The sequence below is a fragment of the Pithys albifrons genome, chromosome 2, assembly GCF_047495875.1.
Source record: "Pithys albifrons albifrons isolate INPA30051 chromosome 2, PitAlb_v1, whole genome shotgun sequence".
Taxonomy (NCBI): domain Eukaryota; kingdom Metazoa; phylum Chordata; class Aves; order Passeriformes; family Thamnophilidae; genus Pithys; species Pithys albifrons.
Genome location: NC_092459.1, coordinates 107,088,668 through 107,107,492, shown reverse-complemented (window position 1 = coordinate 107,107,492; position 18,825 = coordinate 107,088,668). Strand labels below are relative to the sequence as shown.

The following is an 18,825-nucleotide window of genomic DNA, read 5'->3' as shown; positions in this document are numbered from 1 at the left end:
TCAAGCCCGCCCACGGGTGGCAGCCCGCCCACGGGCCCCGCCTCGTCGCGAACGGTGGAGACGCAGGCGCGGCTGCCCCGACCTGCCCTGACTCCAGTGCGGCAGAGGCAGCGACCGCGGCAGAGCCGGCGGGGCGGCGGCGGGGGGATGGCGGCACCGCTGAGTGACGGGGACCGTCGGAAGCAGATCAGCGTGCGGGGCATTGCGGGGCTGGGGGACGTGGCGGAGGTGCGCAAGAGCTTTAACCGCCACCTCCACTTCACTCTCGTCAAGGACCGCAACGTCGCCACCCCCCGCGACTACTACTTTGCGCTGGCCCACACGGTGCGCGACCACCTGGTGGGGCGCTGGATCCGCACCCAGCAGCACTACTACGAGCGGGACCCCAAGGTGAGCCCCAGGGGAACAAGGGACTGGGGCGCGGCAGCTGTGCCCTCTTCGCGGGTGTCTCCCTATCCCCCTGACGGGTATCACTGCAGGCATGACCCATGGGCATTCCCACATCCTTGTCCCTTGCGTGCAGCTGGCTGTGGCCCCTTGTGCATCACCACAGCCACGGCACCTTGCCATGGCCATGCCTCTTGTGCATCCCTTCTTCCCTGTGGGCATCTTCATACCTGTATCCCTCGGATGCACTCTGCTGTGTCTTTGTCTCCATGGGCATTGCCATGGCCATGTACTTTGTGTGTACCTTGCCATGGCCGTGGCCTTCATGCACCTCACTGTAGCCATGTCCTTAAGAGTATTGCCATGGCCATGGCCTGTGCATGCACCTCATCCTGGCTGTGGCCCCATGGGCATTGCCATGGCCATGTTCGCCTGACAGCATGGCCATGTCCCTTGCACACACCTCAGAGTAACCATGTCCCCACGAGCCTTGGCACAACCATGTCCCTCACACACATCTTGCCATGTCTGTGTCCCCACAGACATCACCATGGCCATGACCCTCATGCAGTTTGCCCTAAGTGTGTCCCTACAAACTCTTTTGCAGCCCTGTCCCAAGGAAACTTGCTGCAGCATTGTCCCCCCTCGAGCACCCCCATAACTGCGACCCCCTGCACCTTGGCACCTTGGCCATGTCACCTGTGATCCCACTCTGAGCGTGTCCTTCCATGCGTTTTGCTGCTGCCAACTCCTCTGTGTGCTTCACCGCAGCCACATCCTGCACTCGCACTGCCATGGTTGGTGTCCCCCTTGGGCATCATCACCTCCATGTCTCAACACATGCCTCAACAGGACCATGTCCTGACTTCGCTCCTGCAGAACACGCAGGCAGCTCAGCTTTGAGACTGGAGAGGAGTTTCTTGCCTTGTGAAAATCAGACAGGTAACCAAACCCTGAGGTTCCTCCCCACTTGTCAAGTCAGGACAGTGATGCTGGGGGCTGCAGAACATTTAAATTAACACCCAATCCAGCATTTGACTGGAGAGCCACAGAGAGCAGGTGTGTGCTAGGAAAGGCTCATACCTTCCCTGTGTGCAGGCGGCCACCTCTCTGAGTCAGCTCATTTCCCAAGATTATGAATACTGCCTTGACCAAGAAACAAAGTGCACTTCCACAACATTGGCTGCACAAACACTGGGAGTTACAGTGGTGCATGGGGCTCTCCCTTTTATCCTTACTCACACAAATCGCCCTCATCTGTATTGCTGTACCAACAGAAGGGACAGATCCCATAAAGGCTCAGTGGAGCTTGAAGTGAGTTTTCTTACTGTTCCCCACACATAGATTTTCACTAGAAATGTGTCCCTGTGGGAGACTGAAAGGGGCAGAGCATTTATGCAATTGTGCAATGTTTTTGGTCTTTCTGATGAGCCCCAGGGAACAGACAGACCCTTTCAGACTCCCAGCAGAGGTGGCAGAGTGGATAGTTCCGTTGCTTAGCAGGGAAAGATCGAAGCTACAGTGCAAAGAGATTCATGGGAAAGCACATTTCAAAGTCAGGTTATTGCTCTGTTAAAAATTCCTGATTATTTTTTAAAATACCCACAGCAATAAATCTGAGTGAGGGAAAAAGTTTGCACAGCCTGTTTCTCATCCCACAAACAGGCTTTCGTTAGCATTCATGGCACAGACACAGCTCCTCTCAAACTTGGAAGGTCACAGCGAAGCAGCCTGTTGTGCACAGTTGTGCCAAGAACCCTGCCACCTGCGGGACAGTTTATTTACTCAACAGGGTGAAACATGTGTGAACCTCAGCATGGGGAGAACAGGAGGACCCATGCGATGGGAGTGCTGGAAAATTGCTAGCAGGAAGTTGCTGGCCCTGGGCCCAGCCAGCCTGTGATGGGGCAGGGGTTGCACTCTGACTTCTGGAGGCTCTGGATCCGCTTCAGCCTAGCATGGGAAAACTTTAAAAGCCCAGTATAAACACCACCTCAGCTGAGCCTGACAGTGTATAAATATATTATTCAACATCCTAGATAATTCTTGCCCTGAGTTAATTAGGGAAACACTTAACAGGCAGCGAGATTTTTCTATAGAAGGCTGTTGGCAGGGAGTTGCGTGGTGGAGGGTTGGCCGGCATCCCGTGTGAGATTCTTCTGACAAACAACTGCCGTTCAGGAGCAGGCGCCAAGAGCCAGTCTGGGAAGACATCCCTACTCTGGAACATACTAGATCTGCTCTTGATTTTATGCAACTTTGGTGAAAGTAAAGTGCTGTGCTGTGTATAATCATCTAACTTTGCCTCCCCAGCGCATTTACTACCTGTCCCTGGAGTTCTACATGGGTCGCACTCTGCAGAACACCATGGTGAACCTGGGCCTGCAGAATGCTTGTGATGAAGCCATTTACCAGGTAAGGTCTTGGGGGATTACCAGGCTCCCCCTGAGGTACTGACTAAACTTTTCCATACAGAGGGATGTGTATCTTTATTTCTCAGGGCTTTACCCTAAGATTGTGTTATTTTGACTATATAAAATGAGACTTGGCTTTCTCTTAGTGTTTTTCATTCCTTGGAGAAGACAGTGGGGGGACTTTGGGTTGTCTTGGAGTTAGAATACAGTTTTTTTCAAACCACCATTTTCCTGTAGTGAATGGGAAAATCCAGAAGTGTATATAGAAAACAACACTCAGTATCCCAAATGACGAGGGAGTCACAGGCTTCAAAGAGCTTTCCATTAGTAGGAGAGATGTTACCACAGGAGATGTAGACTAATGAGGGAAATGGCCAGAAGAGGAAACTGGAGCACTGAAACACCAAATTACATTTCATACATAAAGGTAATCAAGGCACAGCAGCAGCGTTGCCAGATAGAAGTTAATCATTGGGAAGGGAGAAAGGGGGGAAATTGTTTGCTTGAGGTAAAATGTAATCAGATGATTTCCAATTGGAAAAAAGTGCAGCTGGGTATCAAAGCAATCACAAATGCAAGGCCATGGTTACTTACTTACATCATTACTTGCAGCCACCTTTGCAGCAGCACAGTGACCTTTTTTGGCAGAATGTGAGATTTTTGGCATTCTCACCCAAAGACTTTATTTCTCCCTGCCTCTTCCTCCCGGCCCCATGTGTGTTGGGAGGTCTGATATCCAACATGACTCTGTCACTGAGAGAATTTGCATCAGTTTTTGTGTCTGCATCACCCTGTGCCTGAGACTTTCCTGTCTTGTGGTTGTAGACCACTAAAGTGCTGGGAAAACAGTTTGGGGAGCAGCCATGGTGTTGGCTTAATAGCCTGCTGTCCCCACTGACACCAAGGTGAGATACTGCTGCCCCCCAAGAGGCATTATCTCTTGACTCCTGGAGAGTCCTTGTGGCTGGCATGCTTGGCCTTCATCCAGCAGTGGCCCCCAGGCCAGAGGACAAACAGCTCAAGAGATGCAGGCAACCACTTCCAGCCGTGGACTGTGGCCAAGGAGCTGGACTGCTGGCTGGACAGGATATGGGAAGCACAGAGAGTAACTGCTGCCAGCCTGGTCATGCCCTTCTTCAAGGACTCCATGTGTGAAAGCAGAGGGATGACCTCCCCTGCTCAGGCAGGACTCGGTGGTCCCTTGCACACCAGCTTGACCATTTACCATGGTGTCTCTAATGGTGAGTTTTGTCAAAGGAGCTCCTGGCATGAGGGGCTGTCAGGGGATGAGTGTTTTGTTTGAAGTCTGTAAGGAAACTTAGTTCATAGGAGAGTGACATTTGGTGATGAACTAAATTGTTTACCAGTCAACAGGGCTGCCCAAGGACCAGGGACTATTGAGATGCTTTGTGGGGAGGGGTGGGGAGGGGCCAGAGACCTTGTGGGTTTAATTTCCCATAGAATGGGTGGGTTTGGGATCTGTGTTTGATCTCCTCGGAGAGCAGCTCTGGACATGGGGTTTGGGTGGTGACATGTTTTGTTGTGGCTCTCCCCAATAGTTGGGTTTGGACTTGGAGGAGCTGGAAGAAATTGAAGAAGATGCTGGACTGGGAAACGGAGGCTTGGGCCGCCTGGCAGGTAATATGGGGAAGGGGGAGACCTTTTCTTGTGCAGAGTGCATGGGATTCAAGGAGAGTGTGGCTGGAAGCTGTCACACCCTCTCCACGGGCGTCTGCCCAAAGGCCTTCAGCAGTATGGTACTCTCATGCCTGCTCCTGCATGGCCAGAAACAAGCCTCCTCCACAGTGAGAGCATCCAGGAGATGTAGGTGTGTGTTCTGCAGTACAGCGGGCAGGCCTGCGGCTGAAAGAAGCTGTTGGTGCCTTTCTCCTCACCTCCATGTAAAATCTCTCACCTCTCACAGGCACTCAGCAACTTTCACAGAGGCAGATTGTTGGCTGCTATTTTAGTCTGTCTGTCCCATGAGATGGCTGGAGATGAGAGCTCCCCAGTGTGGAATAAATGCTGGGGCTCATCTTTACCAGAACTGCCAAGACTGAGGGCTGGAAGGGTTTCCTTTGGAAGCAATAATAGTTAAGTAGCTGGTGGTGCAGAAGGTTGGGGTCAGAAGCCCCTCTTTAATGGGCAGATAGGCTTACAGCACCTCAGGCAACTTTAGAAGAGCTCTTAGAGATTCTGGGTTTTAGTGACCTGTCCTTGTCACCAGCAATTTTGAGGGATTCATCGTGGCTTGGCAGGAAATGCACAGAGTCCTGCTGCAGTCTGTCTCCTGTCCCTTTTGCCCATAGATTTCCTCTGTTTCCAGCAGCACTGGTTGTGGCAGCTCCTCACCTCCATGCATAGCATGCTGTAGCAAGTGCAGCAAAAGAGGAGTGAGGTTCATTGCAGTGTGACCATGCTCTGCTCTTCCAGCCTGTTTCCTGGACTCCATGGCCACCCTGGGGCTGGCAGCATATGGTTATGGCATCCGCTACGAATTCGGTATCTTCAATCAGAAGATCGTCGATGGTTGGCAGGTACATTGGCAAACTCAAGTCACCTATTATCCCTCTGTTTCATGCTCCAGTGTCCACCTCTGCCTATGGACAAGGCCTGGCTGCACAAAATGCACTGCAGTGCCTTGAGCTGCTCCTAAACTGGGCATGTGAGTCCATCACCAGGCAAGATCATGTGGGAGTTGAGTCACAGGGCATGTCTGAGATCAGAGGTCTCCTTGCCTGAGGCTCCATGGCACAGCTGCAACAACCCTGGAGTCCCATCCAGCCTGGCAGTGAGTCAGACTGAGGATGAAGATGTGCCTAAATACCTCATGCAGGTGTCTGGTGAAGGATGGATTTGAACATGATGGAACACGGGAAGTGCCTGGGGTGCTGCTGCTCCTGTGGGTTCCCTGGGTCACTGGCAACAGAATCTTAAACAGGGACTTTGCTTTAACATTTGTGGTTGTATAATTTTCAAGTGAAAATAGGCTAAAAAAGTGCCCCAACTGGTAGTTTTCATTAGTGTATTGAAAATGGTTTCTATGAGGAGACTTTCCTTGCTTCTGAGCATTAAATACCTTTTTCCCCCTAAAATACCTCTCCATAAGTCAGGGAGGATAAAGAGGTTTGAAGGTTGTTTTTTCCTCCTCCACAAAGAAGCTGCAATGCTAGGTCCTATTGAAGGTGAAAATGGGGGAAAAAAGCTTCTGCTGTATTTGGCTTCATGTTAGTTAAAAAAGAACAGGGCTGGTGACATACCGGGTTATGGCTCAGACCTGATCTTTCCACTGCTTCCCCCACCCCCTCTCTAGTTGCCTCAGCACCCTCTGGCTCTTGAATAACATCAACCTTGGTGGCTCTGATGGATTCATTTTGACTACATTGCCACTGGTATGAACTGAGAGGAGAAACCCTCCCTGGCAGAGGGCAGAGCTGAGTTACAGGATGTGGCTTGTAGCCATGATCAGCACCGAGGGGTAGTACATCCTATGTATTCAACAATATCCATAGTCAAACTGGATGTAAAGGCATCAATACAGAGAGTGCAGTGGTCTGTGCAGTTTGGATGGCTTAAACCTGAACAGTGCTGCAAAGCCCATAGAGGCTAATTTATTTATGCCAGTTGGGATGCAATCATCCAAGTGCTGGAAAGCCCAGCTGTCCTCTAGAGGCCTCTGCATATCCATTTTTAAAGCCAGCTTACTTAAGCTTTGCTTTTAAACTGGTCTCCCTTCAGAGAGCCTTGTTTAGCCTTCACTTGAAGACACAAGCCATCCCTTGAAACCCATTTGTCTCTTGCAGGTGGAGGAGGCAGATGACTGGCTGCGCTATGGCAATCCCTGGGAGAAAGCTCGCCCAGAGTACATGCTCCCTGTGCACTTCTATGGCCGTGTGGATCACACTCCTGAGGGTGTGAAGTGGATCGACACCCAGGTACCACCACCATCTGTGTCAGTGCTGGGCTGGAGGTGACCAGGCAGGGTAGTGAGGAGGGGGAGCATCTGACCCCAGGCTGCCTGAGGGGTTCAGGTTTTGCTTCTCTCCCAGACTGGCAAAAGTGTGTCTGCTACCCTTGCAATTACTGTTGCAAGTGACTTTGTAGCCTATGGGATTTGAGGAATGAAAAATGTTTGTTGACTTGTTGCAGCAAGATTTGAGAAAAAAGAGGGATCAGGTGGGTCCTCCTTCTCTACTGATCTCCAGGGTGAAGCCCCACAGTCTTGAATGGATTTACACTGGAGGATGAGTGTATCCTTGGCAGCTTTGCCAGGTTCCTTTTGCACTTCTCCTGGCTATGCTCCCTCACACCCAGTGGTTTTGCAGGTGGTTCTGGTGCTGCTCTTGTGGGTGAATATGGAGCAATACCATGGGTGTTTAACTCCTGTGTTCAGAGCAAGTTCCTCTTTCCCAGACAAGCTCAATGGGCAGAGTACTGTCAGGGAAGGCTGGAGATGTGGTTTCTAGTCTTCAGTCTGCCCAGAGGCCTTGTTTTGTGGCATTGTGAAGCACAAAGGCCCCTTCAGCCTCCCACAGCTGAGGAAGTAGTGCTGTACTTCGGGAGTACCTGCTTGCCCAGGGCACAGGCTGCTGCATCATAGATGCATTCCCATCTCACAGCTAAGGAAGACAAGCTGTGAAGAGGCACATGTTTATTAAGAGGAACAAAGATGCTTCAGCCTCTCCTGTGTAAGCACTGCCCAGGATGGAGGAAGGAAGGATGATTAATTTCTCTGGGATTCAGGGATATGACCTAGCCTTGTTCCCATGACATTCAACAGTCTCTCAGCCTAATGAGCCAGCTCGGTTCAGCTGAGGAGCTCACAGTCATACAGCCCAGCTATTCTCTTCAGCGCCAAGAGCTGAAGCTCAGTTTCAGAGTCACCTGGGCCTGCTCAGAGGAGAAATAAACCAGGTCTTTTTCCAGGGCTCTGGTTGTCGAAGGCTGTACAGTGACTTAGGCCATTCCCAGGACAAACAGTGCAGGGGTTCAACACCACAGCCCTGGGAACATCTTGGAGCCACTGTGCCAGAGCTCTCTAAGTCCCCAAGTGCAGCAGGCATCCACATGGGGACTGAATGCCATTGCATTTCACCATGCCTCTCTTCTGATCCTGCCAGTTGTCTGGGGTTTCAGGGATCCCAAACACTGCTTCCTACAAGGAAGTGAATTTTCAGATAGTGCTGTTAAGGGAATGAGTTGGAAAGGCTCAAAAAACCAAAGACGCAGTCTCCAAATATAGCATCACTGAGTTCATGTGATGTGTGCCCCAGTCCCTGGGCAGGCTCTCTGCCTGCTTCCATGTTCAGAGCTGGTAATAGTAGCTTAGACAGCCTGAGATCTTGCTGATTCTCCCCAGAGGGGAGGTGTTGCTGATGCCAGCACAAAGGCTGTTCAAGATCTGATCTGCCTGGTTTTCCCCTGCTCTCTGAATGCAGCTTCACCAGTTCTCTGCTGTCTCACATCTTTACTTGGGGACAGCCTCTGCCTGCCATGCTGTTGTGCTAGTATTGTGCTGGTTTAAAGGTGAACCAGCAGGGGAAATGAACTCACCACGAGAGAGATTATAAGTCAGAGCTAAAATTTAATAATAATATTACAATAACAACACTGACACACAAGGGAAATTGCTTTCAACTCACAAAACCCCAGCAGTATAACCCAGTGTCCTGGGGCACAAACCCAAGGGGGTTTGTTTGCCCTTGTGCTGAGACCCCTGTGGTTCCCCCAAGTCCAGAGCAAAAGGAAAAGAAAAACCTGTTGGTGCAGGCAAGGGCTGTGGTCTGGGCGAGAGTGGTGATCTCCTCCTGTCAAGGTCCTGCTGCTGCTCTGGATCCGATGAAAAGTTCCCGAGGTCTTCTTATCCACCACTTATGTACCCTCAGGGAGCACTCAGTCCCTCCCCCTGGGCGGGGACTCACACAATGGGTGATTAACTCTGGGAGCTAGGGGGTGTTGAACTGTTGATGGCCCACTAGCAGCTCCGCCCCCCTCAGGCTGGGTGTGAAGGTGATAATGGCTCCCTGGGCAGCTGCTGCTAATGGCCCATTGACCTTGGGGAATGAATAGAGGGGGTAGAATACACAGCTTTGATCACCCCCACACAGGGTTAGCTGGTCCCTCCTGCTGAACTAGGACAAGTATATACTGACTTGTTAGGAGGATGTGGGCTCCCTTTGCCAGTTGTCAGAGAGGAGGCCCAGGCTTCGTGCTGCACAATCAGGGCCTTGCTCTGCAAGCATCGTTCAGCTCTGGTGGCATAAGCCCTTGGCTTCTTTGTTTCAGGTGGAGTTCAGGGTGCCTTGCCTTGTTGGCAGCACGTCTGGAGGCACAGATGTTGGCACAGTAGTGTGCTGGAGGACACAAGCTTGTAAACACACCCATGCCTTGCTTAGCTAGTGTAATCTGAGCTAGGAGCCCCAGTGTTACTCCCTGTAGCCACATGTGCAGCATCTTGAGGCTTAAGTATCATCTGTAGACTGCACAGCTTCACACTGATGTTCAGTTCAGGTGCTGAAGATCTCAGTGGATTTATCCAGACAGGTTCAACAAACCCTGAATATTGGGTGAATGGCTCTGGGAATGGTGCTGCAGTGGTAGGATTTGGTCCTGGCAGGTTGCAGAAAGCTAATGGGCAGGATTCAGGCTGTGGAGTTTATTCCAGAGCCAGCTGCCCTGGCTCTACCCCAGCACAGACAGAATTACAGTGGGCAACTGAGGATGCTTGCAGTGCTCTGGTCAATAACTAACAGGTGCCCCAGTTGGTATAGGAAGGTCAGCAGGTTGCTTGCAACTCTCTTTTGCATTTCATTGATGGGCTCTTAACTCCAGTTGGTCAGTAAAGCTCTGGGCAGTTCTGCTTCTCCTATAAATGCTTTGCGAGTAAGTGGTAGAAGTGCCCATGATAGCAGGGAAGTCTGTGAAGCTCAGCAGGTGTGTTTTAGTGAGGTGAGGTTCTTAACCATAAGAAGGAGTTGTCTGTGTCCTCCAGATTCTTCCTTCAGACGTTTCAGTCACTTTCCCACCTTCTCTGAGGCCACCGTGCTGCTAACTAGAGGGGAATACTGTCCTTTTCCAGGTTGTCCTTGCTATGCCTTATGACACACCAGTGCCAGGATACAAGAACAACACTGTGAACACCATGAGGCTGTGGTCTGCAAAGGCGCCCAATGACTTCAACCTCCAGGAGTGTAAGTGCTGTCCCTCTCTTCTGATAGCCTCTCTTCTGGCCAGGCTGGGACACAGTTGTTCTGTGTGCATGGGAAGTGACACAGCACTCCCCATCTGGCCTGCTTTATCCAAAACACAAGACTGTGTGCACATCCATGGATCACACTACCCCCAACTACTTCAAAAGCACTCATGAACCAGGACACCCATCCATTCTCCTTTCATCCCCATCACACTTATCATGCTCTCACAATCTGCCCTATGCCTTTCCCCAGTGACAGTCCACCTGCCACTGGATTCCCTATATCACCAATGAGCTGCAGACTTTCTGTGGAGGATCATTTCTGTGAAGTGTCAACCTTTAGTGCTGACAGCCCACCTTTCTGTTGGTTTTGCTTTAGGTGCATTTTCCAGGCTCTTACTGTAGAGCTGAAGAGCAGATACAGGGCAACTAACATACCAAAGTTCAGTGTTAGGCTAAATGTTCAGTGTTACAGAAGGGGAAGGTTTTAGATTAGAGTGATTTGATTTATTCTTCCAAAATCTCTCTATGAGAAAAGATGGAAAAGTGAAGTGTTGGGCATCTGCCTGCCTGAATGTCTACAGCTGCTGGAATGCTGAGTGTATTTTCTCTCTTGCTGCAGTCAATATGGGTGACTACATCGAGGCAGTATTGGACAGAAACCTGGCAGAAAACATATCCAGAGTCCTGTACCCAAATGATAACGTGAGTGACTCTCTTGCCCCTCTTCCCTGTTGCTCAGAATCATCCTTCCTGCAGTTCTTCTCCTTGTTTGCAAGCACTGGAAGGTCATGGCCACCTGATGTTTATTGTTGTGCTTTAATGAAATAGGTTGTCCCTGTAATTCCAAATGAAAAGACATTGCTCTGCAGGCTCCAGAGCGTCTCTGCCAACTGATGGCAGCTAAGAGTCTGGCCCATATTGTATAGCTGCTCCCTGCTGCAAAGGGAAGACATTTTAGTCCTCCAACTAGAAGGCATATGCCAATTTACACAGGAGGGACTCATTCCATCCCCAGTTCAAGGAATTTCTCACTGCAGGGGCTGTCCCAGACCAAGCTCTCACTGTGCACTGGATGTAAAAAGGGAAGAACCCTCACTATCTAGTCATGGATTAGCATCTGTGCTGGAAAAGCTCATCATCCACTGCACTTTACCCTGAACCCTTTCATGACTGTTGGCGTTTTAAAATAGAGCAGCGTAGTGTGTGTGAGGCAGCTGGTATGTCCAGAGACACACTCCTAGTTTCTGGCTATTGCAGGGAGCCCAAAATCCTTTAGCCAAAAACCCCACTAAGGATCTTGCAGCAAGGTGGGCAGCTGTGCTGGCTCTGTAGGAGCAGCATGGATGTGGCAGGCTCTGTTGCTCTCTCTGGAGGCAGCTGTTTGCGATGCCAAGCCCTTTGTCAGTCCCTGCAGCTGCTGTCCCCTTCAGAGATATATGAGAAACATTCACATTTGCCCTGATGAGGTGCTGAACTTGTGAGGCCTGTTGGGAAGACCATCAGAGTGGACAGGAGCATCTCCAGGGGTTTGGCTGCCATGTGGGTATGGGTATGGCAGCTGCAGCACTGATGCTGTGGTTCCATACCTTTGCAGTTCTTTGAAGGCAAGGAGCTGCGGCTGAAACAGGAGTACTTTGTGGTGGCTGCTACCCTCCAGGACATCATCCGCCGCTTTAAGTCCTCCAAATTTGGCTGTCGAGACCCTGTGAGAACATGCTTTGAAACCTTCCCAGACAAGGTGAGTCTGTGGTTAGAGGGTCCAAGGACATTTCAGACAGTCCTATCATGAGGGAGAGCCAGACACTCAGGACCAAGTGTATACAAACATGTATGCCTGGCAATGGGGTTGTCAGGCAGATGAACTCTGGGCCTATTTTCCCAGAGAAAAATTTGCACTTTGGAGCAAGACTTGAAAAATTTGAATAGCTCTGTTTCTGGTGTGTGTGTCATAAGAAGAGACTTGGGGCTGACTCTCACCCCAACCCTATGCACTCTCACAGTCTTATCACTGCCAGAACTGAGGCCAGCAAGTCTGTGTTGCAGGTGGCTATTCAGCTAAATGACACCCACCCTGCCTTGTCCATACCAGAGCTCATGCGGATCCTGGTGGATGTGGAGAAAGTGGACTGGGACAAGGTAAGCATAGCTGGGAAATCTGTTGTGAACCTTTCAGGGGAAAGAGCTGTGGGATTTTCTTTCCTCTCCTCACCTGGGCATGTGTGTGTTAACCTGCTGTCTGTAACACAGGCCTGGGAGATCACGAAACGGACCTGTGCCTACACCAACCACACCGTGTTGCCTGAAGCCCTGGAGCGCTGGCCAGTCTCCATGTTTGAAAAGTTGCTGCCACGTCACCTAGAGATCATTTATGCTCTGAATCAAATGCATCTCGATGTAAGGGACCAGGCTAGTCATAGGCTGTGTGAACTCAGGGGGTCTTCTTGATCTGACCATCTTTTGGATGGGAATGCACCTAGGTCCTACGGCTGTGTCACTAACATCCCTTTTCCTGCCTGCAGCATGTGGCAGCTCTTTACCCAGGGGACATCGACCGTCTCCGGAGGATGTCGGTGATCGAGGAAGGAGACTGCAAACGGATTAACATGGCACACCTCTGTGTGATTGGCTCCCATGCTGTCAACGGTGTTGCCCGCATCCACTCAGACATTGTGAAGAACTCAGTGTGAGTTGGGGGACACCCAAGGCATACACCCTCTCCACTCACTGGGCTTTCTCCAAGCTGGGGAGATCTAGCTGGGGCAATTGGGTATCCAAGTGTGCTTTGGCTGCCTTGCTGGGTATGGCAGGCTGGAGAAACTCTCTGCCTTTGGTGAACTAGGACAACCCTGGACCCTATTAGGAGACGACCAAATTTACAATGTAATTGTTACTGCGCACGCATTCGTCATAATTTTCTTCATAGTCATACCTATTATAATTGGAGGATTCGGCAACTGACTAGTCCCCCTAATAATTGAAGCCCCCGACATAGCATTCCCACGAATAAACAACATAAGCTTTTGACTTCTTCCCCCATCTTTCCTACTCCTACTTGCCTCCTCAACAGTAGAAGCAGGAGTGGGGACAGGATGAACGGTATACCCCCCACTAGCTGGTAATCTAGCCCATGCCGGAGCTTCAGTACTCTTGGCAGTGCAACTGAGGAAGGGAGTGAGAGGCAACAAAGAGAGTTCACACCTGTTACAGGGAGATCAACAGAGACTCCCTGAGTCAGGAGCACACACAGTGGGGGCCCAGCTGAAGCCCTGGGCAGTGGTGGGTGGATCAGTGCCCCCTGATGTTTCAGATTCAAGGATTTCTATGAGCTGGAGCCAGAGAAGTTTCAGAACAAGACCAATGGGATCACACCGAGGCGCTGGCTCCTGCTGTGTAACCCAGGACTGGCCGACATTATTGCTGAGGTGAGTCATGAGCATGTGAAGTGAGGGGCTGAGTGCGATCAGTTTGATCACCTTTTCTTGTAGTCTGATCAGACCCCAGGCTGACACCTGGCAGGTGCGCATGGGGACAGCCTGGGAGGAGCATGCCTGTGGTACGTGAGATTGGCTGGACTTTAAAACTGATGAAGAGTTGGCCAGAAAGAGCTGCAGAAATTTGGATCTGGTCCCTGCTCTTAAGGTGACAACACACCATCAGATACTACCATAAGGTGTCAGCAAAATTATCCAGCTTCATGGGCACAGAGGAGCTCTCTTGGAGCCCCAGCTCTCTCCTGTTTACCAGGCCCTTTAGCACAGGTTTTTGCTTCACACTGTGACATGCCATAGCTGAATATCATCCTGTAATTAAATGTATGTTTATGTCCTATCAGTTTCTTGAGCTTCCAGGAGGCCCTGGTACATGTGCCTATATCCACCCTCCTCCCACTAAAGCTCCTTGAGAGGGTGGGTCTTGTTCGAGTTTTTGCAAGTTTCCCATTTCCATTGGGCTCCCTGATGAAGAAGAAAAGTAGCCTTGGCATAAAAAAACTTGGCTCCTTTTCCTGGCCACACTGTGTCTTCCTGTTCCCTGTGGGACTGTGGCATCTCTGCTGGGGAAGTGCAGTTGTGGACTGGGTGAAGTCTCTCATGGGTTTGTTCTTTTAGAAAATTGGAGAAGGCTTTATCACAGATCTGAGCCAGCTGAAGAAGCTACTGGATTTTGTCAATAATGAGACTTTTATCAGGGATGTGGCAAAAGTCAAACAGGTAATGTGCACTGGAGGTAGGGTGAGGGAAAGAGGGCTAAAGGAACATCTCAGCAGCAAATACGTCTGATTCAAGCCCTGGGAGCCTATGTCTATTCCTCTTACTTTTTTGCCAGGAGAATAAGCTGAAGTTTGCAGCCTGCTTGGAAGAGCAGTACAAGGTCAAGATCAACCCTTCATCCATGTTTGATGTTCAGGTCAAGCGAATCCATGAGTATAAGCGGCAACTACTGAACTGCCTGCATGCTATCACCCTCTACAACCGTAAGTGCTGCCTGGGCTGGTAGACAAAGAGTGTCCCCCAGCCTCATTGCCAGAGTCCCCGTGTAAAAGTATGGCACCTGGTGGCCAGACACTCTGGCACCTACCTCTGCCCTCCTGTCATGAAAGGCTTTACTCCAAGAGGGAATACAGAGCATCTGAAGGGCCATACAGAGCTCTGAGGAAAAGCTCCCAGCCCATGCCTCCAGCCCAGCTGGGGCCCACATAATCCCCACACCTATTCTGCAGGTGTTGAGACTTGACCTGATGCAAGTTAAAGCCCCACTTTCCAGTGTATGCTTTGGGCCCCTGCCCATTCCCAAAGGGAGGCAAGTCATTTGAGGTCTGCTTTATGCTGGTTTGAGTAGTTCTCTGAGAATTCTGCAGCCAATTTTTGCCCACCACAGCTCCAGAAAATGTCTGGTTGGGCTTCAGGATCCTGCAAGTCTGATGGGTCCTTGTGACGTGGGCTGAGATCCCAGCACACCTCTGGCGCATGCAGTAAACATCAGTTGCAAGAATTACAAAATGTTTTAATACCAAATTTGAAGAATTTTGAAGAAAGGTCCCTGCTCTTTCAGGCATCAGAAGTAATCCATCCAAATCCTGTGTGCCCAGGACTATTATGATTGGAGGAAAGGTAAATGCATTCCAGACTCGGTGCATGCACGGCTCAGTGAGGGTGTGGGGAAGGTACTGTTCTTTTTCTGTGGCTTGGCAGGGCCTGCTGCAGGTTAGCCAGCACATGTCTGCTGGCAGGTTCTTCAGGAAACACCTCCACAGACTAACTAGATTAAGCAGGGCCCTATCATTATTTCCCTATAGTTCAAGACTTCTCCTCCTACAAGGGTGTTTTTGCTAAATCATAACTGGGAGAATTAGGATGGTTCAGTTTGGAGAAGTCAAGTCTCTGAGGAGATCTTATTGCAGTCTTTCAGTGCTTGGAAGGGGGCCTTTTAAGAAAGATGGAGACAAATTTTTTATCAGGACCTGTTGCAATAGGCAAGGGATAGTGGTTTTAAACTGAAGAAGGGTCAGTTTAGATTAGATCTAAGATGCAAATTTTTTACAGTAAGTGTGGTGAAGCACTGGAACAGGTTGTCTATAAGAGGCAGATGCTCCATCCACCCCCGGAAATGAATATTCAAGGTCAGATTAGACAGGGCTCTCAGCAACTGGTCTAGTTGAAGATGTCCCTGCTTATTGCAGGGGGCTTGGACTAGATGGCCTTTAAATGTCCCTTCCAACCCAAACCATTCTATGATTCTCTGTGAACAGCAGAGGTCAGGCCCAGACTCCCCCTGCAGTGAGGACCCATGCTGGTATCTCTCATGCTCTCTAAGCTTTCACTATTTCTGGGCTGCTCTTCTTCAGGCGGCTCCTGGCTACCACATGGCCAAGATGATTATCAAACTCATCACATCTATTGGTGAGGTCATCAACAATGATCCCTATGTGGGGGACAAGCTCAAGGTCATCTTCCTGGAGAATTATCGGGTATCCTTGGCTGAGAAGGGTATGTCTGGTCTTGTGTAAGCATGTATCAGGAGTTTGGCATGTCCCAGGAATTGGGTGGGCTAAGAGGCTATTTTGGTGGGACACCTGAGGGCTCCACACAGGGGAGGTAGCCAGCTTCATGCAGGAGTGAGCAGCTGCATGGAGTCCTGACTAAGCTGAGCCTGGCCCTGCCCTAAGAATCATGGTGTTTGAGCTGAGGTTGAGGTCAGAAGCGCCACTAGCAGATGCCCAGGCTGTATTGCTGTCCTGGTTGTGGGGAGCTGCAGTGTACCAAGGATTAACTCCTACCTCTCTTGCACCCGGCAGTGATCCCAGCAGCAGATCTTTCTCAGCAGATCTCCACAGCCGGCACGGAGGCCTCGGGTACAGGCAACATGAAATTCATGGTGAATGGGGCCCTCACCATTGGTACCATGGATGGGGCCAATGTAGAGATGGCCGAGGAGGCAGGTGAAGAAAACCTCTTCATATTTGGCATGCGGGTGGAGGATGTGGAGGCCCTGAATCGTAAAGGGTAAGTGCACACTAGGGCTTTTCAGATAGAGGTCCCAGCTCTGGCAGAGAGAGCCACATTGTCTGGGAGGGACAGCTTCCTCCCTGGGCAGCTCTGGAGCAACAAAAACCAGAGGACTGGAGGCAGCCTTTAACTTGGCCTGGGCAGTGGATGATCCATCACATGTGCAGCTCACCCAGAGCACAGTGACTGTGAATGGGACTTACCTGGGCAAAAAGTGTTTCAGGCAGTGCTGCTAGTCCAGGAGCCACTAGTAAGGTGCTGTGATGGACACAGCCCCAGGAACAAGCCCCTCACTCAGGAGCCGTACAACATTTGTGCCTGGCTTCTCTGCCCCTGACAAGTCAGGTCCTGTTCTCTGGGTGCTGGGCCCCAGGAAAAGCATCAGTCCCTACACCCTGTCTCTGCTGGGTACAGGTACAATGCCCGGGAGTACTATGAGCGCCTGCCAGAGCTGCGACAAGCTATTGACCAGATCAGCAGCGGTTTCTTCTCTCCTCGAGACCCTGGTTGCTTCAAGGATATTGTGAACATGCTTATGTACCATGACAGGTGAGTGCTGGGAAGCATCCCCTATTGTGGGCTGCACTTAGCCTGCTCTGGTCTCCTTCCCTGCTGGCCTGTGTCCCCTTGCACACAGATGTCTGTTCTGCCCAGAAGGCAAAGCCCAGCCCTACTCTGCTTTTGGTTTCAGGTTTAAGGTGTTTGCAGACTATGAGGCCTACATTAAATGCCAAGGCCAAGTGGACCAGCTGTTCATGGTAAGACTACTGAGTTGGAAGGATGGGGTCTTCAGCCTTGGCAGTACAGTGGGGAGACTGGGGGGAGCTCTTCTTAGAGACACCACAGTGTGTGGGCACAGGGCAGGGTGAGGAAGGTTTTGCTGCTTTGGCAGCCCCCCATCACAGCATTTAAACCAGTCACATGTGCATAGCTAGTGCCTTGCAAGGATGCAGCTCGGTGAGGGACGGACTGCTGACACTGCCTCTCCTCTTCCCAGGATCCCCGTGAGTGGACTAAGAAAGTCATCAGGAACATTGCGTGTTCGGGCAAGTTCTCCAGTGACAGGACCATCACGGAGTACGCCCGTGAAATCTGGGGTGTGGAGCCATCTGCCACAAAAATCCCCCCACCCAATCTCCCCCGAGACTGATGCAAGCACAGAAAGAAGGAGGAGGGAAAGGCTCCCAGCCCAGGAGGCCTCACCTGCATTTCACCTCCAGTCAGATGGGCTCGGCTTTGCAGAACAAAGGCCTTTCCCTCAAGGGGTAGATGGATGCTCTGAGTAGGAGCCCTGACTGAGGAACAAGAGCTGGGGGACAGGAGAAAGGACCTTGTGTTTGCACCCATGTATCCAGCCTGCATATGCTGCATAGTGCTTTTAGTGAGATGACCATGGATAAGCCTTCCACAGCTCCATGCTTAACAAGGCCTTTTGAACTAAACTCTCCCCTCACCCCCTGTGTGCAAGGGCCTGACCTCCTTGACCCTGCCCCACAAGCAGGATTAGCCAACACAGAGCCTGTCTTCCATCCTCCTCTAGGGATCTGCTAGGCCCAAAGCTAGAGGAGGGAGAGGCCACTCTGCCTCCCTGGCCAACCCCTTCCCCAGTAACCCCTACAGCAGGTGGGGCTGGCTGTTAAAGCAGCTGGCCCCAGGGCAATCACGAATGTCAAACACTGTGCCAGAAGAATGAGAGCCTGAAATCAGTGCCTTCCTTGCCCCAGAGCTTACCATGGTCTCCTACTACACCTCCTTGCTAACTAAAGGCCCAGTAACCAAGCCACTCCAGGGATTTTAGCCTCCATGTCTACATAGAGAGAGCTGCCAGAGCCAGCACTGCCTGATTGGTGGCTGAGCCCTCTGGCTCTTGGCTCTCCAGGTACAGCTGTGGGCTGGGTGCTACCCAAGGGGGTGAACAAGGATCACATCTCTGGCATTCCTTCACAGCAGGGTCTGCTGTTCCACATGTCCCTCCCAGTGCTGGGGTTGAGAGTTTAACACCCATAGGGCTGCGTAGTGCACCAGTACTCCCCTGTGTGACACCAGTTCATTAAAACAACCTGAACACCTGCTGGTTTGACTTTGGACTGACTGACTACTCCACACCTCTGGGTTCAGATTGCAACCAGTTCAGTCCATGACTCCTGAACTGACGCTGTCCTTCCCCAGCTACGGCTTCATGGATGTGGTCCCGTGCAGCTGACAGCTTGCTGGGGTGCTGGCACCATCATGAGGGCAACATACCTATGGCAGAATGATCACTCTTGGCAGCACACAGGGTGTGCAGGAAGAAGTTGATACCAGAGGCTGCACTGGCCTAACTCCA

At 51.0% G+C, this 18,825-nt stretch overlaps 1 protein-coding gene across 1 annotated transcript; it reads left to right on the top strand.

The window, feature by feature from the left end:
- The first annotated feature begins 64 nt into the window (after positions 1-64).
- Positions 65-18,569, top strand: PYGB (glycogen phosphorylase B). The gene is made up of 20 exons (XM_071581826.1): positions 65-390; positions 2,701-2,802; positions 4,361-4,439; positions 5,235-5,338; positions 6,605-6,736; positions 9,880-9,991; positions 10,616-10,698; positions 11,591-11,734; positions 12,040-12,132; positions 12,244-12,390; positions 12,516-12,679; positions 13,304-13,418; positions 14,103-14,204; positions 14,320-14,467; positions 15,046-15,104; positions 15,839-15,980; positions 16,289-16,496; positions 16,914-17,048; positions 17,191-17,257; positions 17,497-18,569. The coding sequence occupies exons 1-20, from the start codon at positions 148-150 to the stop codon at positions 17,647-17,649; spliced, it is 2,532 nt and encodes an 843-aa protein (XP_071437927.1). The 5' UTR covers positions 65-147; the 3' UTR covers positions 17,650-18,569.
- The last annotated feature ends 256 nt before the right edge of the window (positions 18,570-18,825 follow it).

Bases quoted from the DNA above. Each gene is read 5' to 3' on its own strand.
- PYGB (XM_071581826.1), top strand. From the start codon at position 148: ATGGCGGCACCGCTGAGTGACGGGGACCGTCGGAAGCAGATCAGCGTG. The intron at 391-2,700 runs GTGAGCCCCAGG...TTGCCTCCCCAG, and splicing joins ACTACGAGCGGGACCCCAAG to CGCATTTACTACCTGTCCCT. The intron at 4,440-5,234 runs GTAATATGGGGA...CTGCTCTTCCAG, and splicing joins AGGCTTGGGCCGCCTGGCAG to CCTGTTTCCTGGACTCCATG.